General features: G+C 42.7%; 1 protein-coding gene across 1 annotated transcript in view; it reads left to right on the top strand.

Annotated features, from left to right (window-relative positions):
• Positions 1 to 8,176, top strand: part of LOC119413689 (histone-lysine N-methyltransferase EHMT1-like) — a 132,588-nt gene that overhangs the window by 90,837 nt on the left and 33,575 nt on the right. The window contains exons 5-7 of the mRNA XM_037680744.1: positions 6,111 to 6,226; positions 7,856 to 7,942; positions 8,037 to 8,115. Coding sequence (XP_037536672.1) covers positions 6,111 to 6,226; positions 7,856 to 7,942; positions 8,037 to 8,115 — 282 coding nt within the window. The remainder of the gene's footprint in view (positions 1 to 6,110; positions 6,227 to 7,855; positions 7,943 to 8,036; positions 8,116 to 8,176) is intronic.

Genomic DNA, 8,176 nt, shown 5'->3' with positions numbered 1-8,176 from the left:
GGGGGGGGGGGTATTTTAGCATTGTTGGTTATAATGATCAAGGTTTTTTTGTATTTCTGGTGAATTGAGGATTCAATCTATGGAGATTCCGTGGCCTCCACTTCCTTCCGGTGCAGTAGGAGCAGGTTCGGGTCTAGTTTTGAAGATTACAGCATAGGTCATCATCCATACTACGATGGGTACTGTGGTACAGAGACCAGTCCAATATAGCACAGAACAGATTCCCTAGGCCAGACCCCATCCAATTAGGATGACTATCTTCAGGGTCCATCGTTGTCTATTTTGGGGTCGCAAGGATAGGGTTTGGTATAGTAGGTGTGCCAGCACGGTGATGGTTATAGCTCCTTCCATCACCGCCATCACGATTCTTCCAGCTGTGCTCCCACAGTTTGTGATGGGTATAGACAGAGGGGTGAGTGTGGCCACACACTCAAGGGTCACTACGATGAAATCTACCAATAGCCAAGATGAAATCACTACTCTCTGCCGGAGTGAGGTCTGGACCCTTCCCAAGACATAGGTAACAAATAAGTGTGGCATTATTTCAGCCCTCTTTAGGATAACATGGGTCACGATTATCTTGGTGTAGGCCTGGAAGGCCACGGGGAATCGCATCAGTCGCCCCTTACCCCACTTGCTCGTGTGGCAGTAGCACATCCATGTAATCATTATTAGAAAATATTCTGTCGTGCTCCCCTTAAAATGGGATGGGCATCTTGGCCAAGAGGTCTGCTTGGGGGCCGTAGTGCTATCTGAGTCTGCATAAAATGTACTCACATCAGTTGGAGCACTGGTTGTTGGGCAATCCATGATGTTCTTGACTCCAAGGATCTCTTGAGTTCTGCTCTCTGCTGCTCCGGGGCGGATGTGAGACTGTTTCTGTACTCTCTCGGTTTTAAGCCGAGCCAGCGCTCGGTTCTGGTGGGAGTGGCCTTGATGCCCTCTTGTAGGACCACACGTACTAAAAAGGCAACAGCTATCACTCCAACTAAGCTTGCCAAATAAGGCCAGATCTGAAGGAAAATATCAACTATCCATCCTTCAATGGTTCTTCCGCCTTCCTTGATCACTTCACCTACTTCATGCACTACTTCCGTGACTTTACGGCCTACTGTGTAACTAACAGTTTCATACCAAGCACAGTCATGTTCTTCCTCTCCCTTGCCACATTTTTTCCAACTTTCTTCTGGATATTGACGTGAGATTAGAGTAGATTTTGTTTGGGCCTACCCAATTGTAGCCATGTAACTCATCGCCAAAACATAGACGTCGTCTCAGTGCATGTCCTTCGGCCAGAGCAATCATAGAATCGGAGACAAAGGGGACACTCACTCCCTGAATACTCTTTCTAGTTTTCAGTTTATGTCCTAATATGACGTTAGTGCAACTTGTACCGTCAGGTACAGATCTTCTCCATTTTCCGTCACTATACTTTTTTCACACTACCTCAGCTGCATGAGTTACGAATTCGTTGTTATAGTGATTTCGACAGTAAGTATCCCAACCGGGTAACTCATAACAAGGCCTGTGGGCCAAGCTAATTGTACACATATCTTTTTTTCCATTACAAAACATTTGCCATGGCCTCGGGCTGACATATCTGTCAGGACTATATAAAGCATTTGACCATATGTCCTGCTCTTTGGAGTAAACTGTAGCTAAGAATTGATACCTGATCCAATAATTAGCAGAGTGTTTTAAACAAGGGACCACCCATTCTCTTTTATTTCTTCCTCTTGAAATCCCCACCAAGTACGTGAGTCATCTCTATGGTGATACTCGTGCCAGGCTTGGAGCAATACTTTGATCGTCTTTTCTTTCTTTAGTTCCGTACAGTCATAACGCCAGGTGGACATGACTGCTACTTCTGTTTCCCATAATCTGCATCTAGGTGACGCCCCACTGCTCTCCCACACTGAGAGAAAAGGAAAATACGTTCGGCTACACATTCATCAATTTTGTTAAAATCACCTTTTGGTGCACTAAATAGCTTGTTTGGTTTGGGCAGCCTCTGCACATACATGTCTGAGTAATACGGCCCCATCAGGCCTGTGTGAGTCCTGGTATACCCCTCCACAAAGTCACCTTCGAAGTGGGGCAAACCAGGGACCACCCATACCCATGGTAATGTCATGTTCAGCCAATCTTCATGCCAGGCATTAACAGGATGAAATATAGCTGCCCAGCTCCAGTAATAATATCTTTGATTTGCTACTGGGGTTATTGGTAAATAATTTTGAGATTTACACTCACCATACAGGTTCCAATAGCTGATTGGGAGCTTCTTTAATTTGTTTTCCTTACAATATTCTGTTGCGGCCTTATCCACCCCTGCCTTCTCTACCCCGTTATCATTGGACTCTATCTTCACCATGTATATTACATTGGCCGGTGGGACTATTATATCATCATAGGCCTCAGTTGGTCTTTGGTGAGGCTTTATGTCGGTTGCATTGGGTTTGAGTATCTTCTTGTGTCTTACAGTGTGAATGGTTTTAATTCCAGTACGGTTCCGATACATTCCAGTGTGATTTCTTTGAATGAGTGGGGGTACTTTGTCACAGTCCAAATGGATATTGCCCCAGAACTCCAAGCATGGGAGGATTGCCCGACAGCTTTCGTCTTATGGCGGCGTGGGATAGATCACTTCTTTATCCCAGTGGCCTTGGTGGGCCAACCCTTGCAGTGGTCGGCAGGCCCGATCACATTGCCATTCGGGCGGTTCTTTGTCAGGGTGAATCCAATTAGATCTTGTTGTTCTTTTAACTTGTCTCTTTAATTCTGCTATCCAAACTACAACTCCATCCTGTAGGACTAACAGGTCGGTGATGGTCCATGTTATTCCGGTCAGATTCCCAGCGTCAATAGCTGCCATCCATTCAGGTGTGAGATTCAGCTTTTTCTTCCATGCTCAATAGCCCGCTCGTTTCACTCGATTCCAAGTCAAAGTTTGATTTTGAATGGTCTCATTTTGGTTCCATGGCATGAAAATATATTGCTTCGAGTGATAGCCCAGCATGTTATGTTTGCATATTTGGATCTCCCGTGGGAGACTGTTACATGTGTGAGGCTCCATGGTCTAATTCCAGCTTCATACAAAATAACCAACAACATTACAAAGCCTATTAACACTACGAGTCCCCGCATCAGGGTACGTAGACAAGCCGCTTTATCCTTAATCGTAATCCTTGGACAGTCCTTAGGTCGGTTGGGGGTCGCTTCATCATCTGAATCTTCGTTGTTTGAATCATTGCTGTTCGGATCTCTAGTTTTCAGTGGAATCATTATGGGAAAGGGCCTGTGTTGCTCCTAGCTCTTGCCCTTCTCTCGGAGCGTCTGTTGACTGTAGTCACTCGCCCCTGAAGGAGTTTCAGATATAGTGGGGAGGGGTGTGGCAATCCAGGTTGCAACCCTTTCCACACCCATTTCCACTGCATCACCAACCAATTTTTGGGTTCAGGTTAGGGTCTACATCTACTCCACAGTGGTTTAAAAGTTGCTGCCCACTCTCTTCTTTTTCTTGGTCCGAGTTGGGTAATCAATGAATAATACTCCATTTCTTTCTGGTCCTCTTCGGCTAATACTTCTACTTGAGTTATAAGTGGCTGACCTTTGTACAGCACCTGTACCCTGTATCCTAATCTTGCTCTTGAACTTATCAAACAATTGTAGGGGGTCATTATTCGATCCCCTACCATTCTAAGGGGCAGGCGCTGGTTTTCTAATACATATCGCTCCGATTTACATACCTTTTTGGGGATGGCTTTCAACATAGGTGAGCTTGTGGTCCAGATTACCATTTCTCCTACTCAAGCTTCATGAGAAACATAATTTAGATGAGTAGTGTTGAACACAAGTAAAAATGTCTAGTGGTGATGTTTTTAATTTCTCTATAAACACCGACCTGACGCTGTGTGTTAAAGTGCATTAAAGATGAAATGATTTAAAACCCACAGCTGAATTTACACAAACTTGGTGAGAAACATGCTTTAAATGTGTGGAATTAAAGGAAATCTACAAACCGGATTCCAAAAAAGTTGGGACACTAAATAAATTGTGAATAAAAACTGAATGCAATGATGTGGAGATGGCAAATGTCAATATTTTATTCGTAATATAACATAGATGACAGATCAAAAGTTTAATCTGAGTAAATGTAACATTTTAAAGGAAAAATATGTTGATTCAAAATTTCACAGTGTCAACAAATCCCCAAAAAGTTGGGACAAGTAGCAATAAGTGGCTGGAAAAAGGAAATTGAGCATATAACGAACAGCTGGAAGATCAATGTACACTAATTAGGTCAATTGACAACATGATTGGGTATAAAAAGAGCTTCTCAGAATGTCAGTGTCTCTCAGAAGCCAAGATGGTAAGAGGATCACCAATTCCACCATTGTTGCGCAGAAAGATAGTGCAGCAATACCAGAATGGTGTTACCCAGCGTAAAATAGCAAAGACTTTTATGTTATCATCATCAACCGTGCATAACATCATCAAAAGATTCAGAGAATCTGGAACAATCGCTGTGCGTAAGGGTCAAGGCCGTAAAACTCTACTGGATGCTCGTGATCTCCGGGCCCTTAAACGTTACTGCACCTCAAATAGGAATGCCACTGTCAAGGAAATAACAGAATGGGCTCAGGAATACTTCCAGAAAGCATTGTCAGTGAACACAATCCACCGTGCCATCCGCCGTTGCCAGCTGAAACTCTACAGTGCAAAGAGGAAGCCATTTCTAAGCAAGCTCAGATGTTTTCACTGGGTCAGCGGTCATTTAAAATGGAGTGTGGCAAAATGGAAGACTGTTCTGTGGTCAGATGAGTCACGATTTGAAGTTCTTTATGGAACACTGGGATTCCATGTCATCCGGACCAGAGAGGACAAGGATAGCCCAAGTTGTTATCAACGCTCCGTTCAGAAGCCTGCATCACTGATGGTATGGGGTTGCATGAGCGCTTGTGGCATGGGCAGCTTTTGCATGTATGGAAAGGCACCATTAATGCAGAGAACTATGTTCAGGTTCTAGAACAATATATGTTCCCATCTAGACGTCATCTCTTTCAGGGAAGATCCTGCATTTTTCAACACGATAATGCCAGACCACATTCTGCAGCAATCACAACATCATGGCTACGTAGGAGAAGGATCCGGGTACTGAAATGGCCAGCCTGCAGTCCAGATCTTTCACCTATAGAGAACATTTGGCGCATCATAAAGAGGAAGGTGCGATAAAGAAGGCCCAAGAAGATTGAACAGTTAGAGGCCTGTATTAGACATGAATGGGAGAGCATTCCTATTTCTAAACTTGAGAAATTGGTCTCCTCTGTCCTCAGACGTCTGTTGAGTGTTGTAAGAAGAAGGGAGTATATAAGAAGAAGGGAGGATGCCACACAGTGGTAAAAATGGACTTGTTCCAAGTTTTTTGGGATTTGTTGACACCATGAAATTTGGAAACATCAGATTTTTCCCTTAAAATGATACATTCTCTCAGTTTAAACTTTTGATCTGTGATTTGTGTTCTATTCTGAGTAAAATATTAGATGTTGGCACCTCCACATCATTGCATTCAGTTTTTATTCACAATTTGTTTAGTGTCCCAACTTTTTTGGAATCCGGTTTATACATTCTTTTCCAACTCCTCCTTCAGGACCACCCCTACTCCATTTCTCTTTCTATCCACACCATGGTAAAACAGTTTGAACCCTGCTCCAATGCTGCGAGCCTTGCTGCCCTTCCACTTGGTCTCTTGGACACATAAAACATCTACCTTGCTTCTCTGCAGCATGTCAGCCAGCTCTCAACTTTTGCCTGTCATTGTCCCCACATTTAGAGTTGCCACCCTCAGTCCTACATTCTTGACTTTCCTTTTCTCCCTCTGTCTCCTGACACGTTTTCCTCTTTGTGGTCTTTGACCATCTTGTTGACAATCATTGACAACAGCTGATAAACTGGAGGAGCTGGAGTGTTTTGTTCAGGGTTTCCCTCCTGGACCTATTACCTCCTCAGCCCAATCATGTATACATGGTAAAAGATGTTGATACATCCCTTTACCTGTTGTTGCATTGTGAAACCATGCATTTGATCCTACCTTGTGTGTGTGTTTGCAGGAAGGCCGACTCCCTCTGGACTTCTGTCACTGGGAGCCTCCAGTGCTGTTTGAGTGTAACCATGCCTGTTCCTGCTGGAGGACCTGCAGGAACCGTGTTGTTCAAAACGGACTCAGGTTTTTAAATTGATTTAATTTTGTTTATGATGGATTAGGAACACTTTCTTTAAAGCTGTGACCTGACAAAGTCTGCACCTTTTGATGTACTTAACTTCAAAATGTAACCCTGACCAGCTTATCTGTTTCCAATACTGTTTTGACACATTTTACAATCATCATACAGTAGAAATACAAATGTAATGTTAAATATAGATGGTCTCCACTTCATCAGGAAGTGTTTCAGCATCAATTCAAGCTGGTTTGAGACTTTTTGAAAAACAAGTTGTGATGAATTTAGTGAAATGGGAACAGGAAATACAAACAGGTTCTGTCCCTCACACACCTGACATCACTTATTACATGGATTTTTCATTCAATTTTTATTTAGACAGGTAAATCACATTAAATTAAATTTAATTAATTAAAGTTAAGGATTCTCTGTTGCTGCAATGGATTTCTGTCAGTTTTAACGTGGTCAGGACGGATTACCTTCATGTGTAAAAATGAGGGAGAAAAACTTGAGTTTTGTTGTAGTTTTGTTAAAGCCATTCAATCTTATGATGATACTGATGCTTATTTCAACCCATAAAGAGAACCAGAGCCACATTTTGACCCAATCAGAGCAGAACAGGGCAGAGCCTGCTGTCTGGTTCACGGTGCGCCTGTGTGTGAACAACAGAGACAAACCTGCAGCAAGCCAAGGAGGACACCCCGCTACCCTAATAGAACCACCCCATGAAGGTGATGACATGGAATAAATTATTAAACGTCTACATACATCCTTTCAGATGAAAGACGAAACGTTTCAACCAAGAAGAATCTGTCCAGATGACCTGACTTCACTTTTTGGTATCAGCATTATCAACACTTCCTGCTCGGGTAGAATTAAAGATTGATTCAGATGTGTTCAGTAATGTTCGAGTCATGATTGAAAATGCAAATTGAACTAAATGTGTTTAGTAGCTCTTTGGGAATCATGCTGTTGGTGCAACATATATTTTCTCTTGTTTCTGTCTCGAGGTCTGCTAACTGTTGTCATTTTTTGTTTTTATTTAAAGAAATGGGGGCAGATAGTGTCTTTGTGACAGGCTGGTTGGAACAGTCTAAAAATCTTGTTTACAGTTGGTTGTTTTTTTAGTTGACAACAGCATCAAGTTAAAGCACTTCTTAATGTTTACATCAATCTCTGGTCAGTGTCAAGCAACGTTACAAACAAGTCTACCAAATGTAATGCTAAAACAACTAAATTACTGCACCGATAATGAGTGAAGAAGAAACCAAAGTAGAAAATAAATTTGAAAAATCCATAAAAGCCAGTGTTTCCCCTACCATTATACAAGCAGAGCGCACCGCCCAGTCAACAAACCTGAGTGCCCTGCCTACCGAACTCCACCCCGTCGACAACTGCCGGCACTGATGTAGCGCGAAGCTAGCAGCGCAAAGCTAGCAGCGTGCAATACAAACGCCAGCTAAAACGCTAGGAAGTGCTCCACTTCCTTCACGCTGAGCTTTTTTTTTTTGGGGGGGGGGGGTTGACCCAAAGTTGTTTGAAACTTTTTTTTTTTTTTATAAAATGCTTGTTTGTTTTGTTTAAATGTTATTTGGAAGTTGTGCCACTCTCTCTAACAGCTCATTTGTTTGTCCCAGGGTCCGACTGCAGCTCTTCAGGACAGAGAATATGGGCTGGGGAGTCAGGGCCACACATGATATACCTCAAGGGACATTCATTTGCGAGTAAGGACACAGTGTAATCAGAGAAAAGCCTGAATTCACCTTTACATAGTTAAAAATCTGCTTCTACTGAGCTCATTTGTGGAAACTTCTGCAGATACGTTGGAGAGATCATCACTGATTCAGAGGCTGACAAACGAGATAATGATTCATTCCTCTTCACTCTGGACAATAAGGTGATCTAATTCATTGTATTATGAAATTCTTTATCAAAAGGGTTCGTGAACGATCGGCACA

Source organism: Nematolebias whitei, chromosome 8, assembly GCF_014905685.2.
Source record: "Nematolebias whitei isolate Nwh7 chromosome 8, NemWhi1, whole genome shotgun sequence".
Lineage (NCBI taxonomy): Eukaryota > Metazoa > Chordata > Actinopteri > Cyprinodontiformes > Rivulidae > Nematolebias > Nematolebias whitei.
This window is presented reverse-complemented; position numbering and strand designations above follow the sequence as displayed.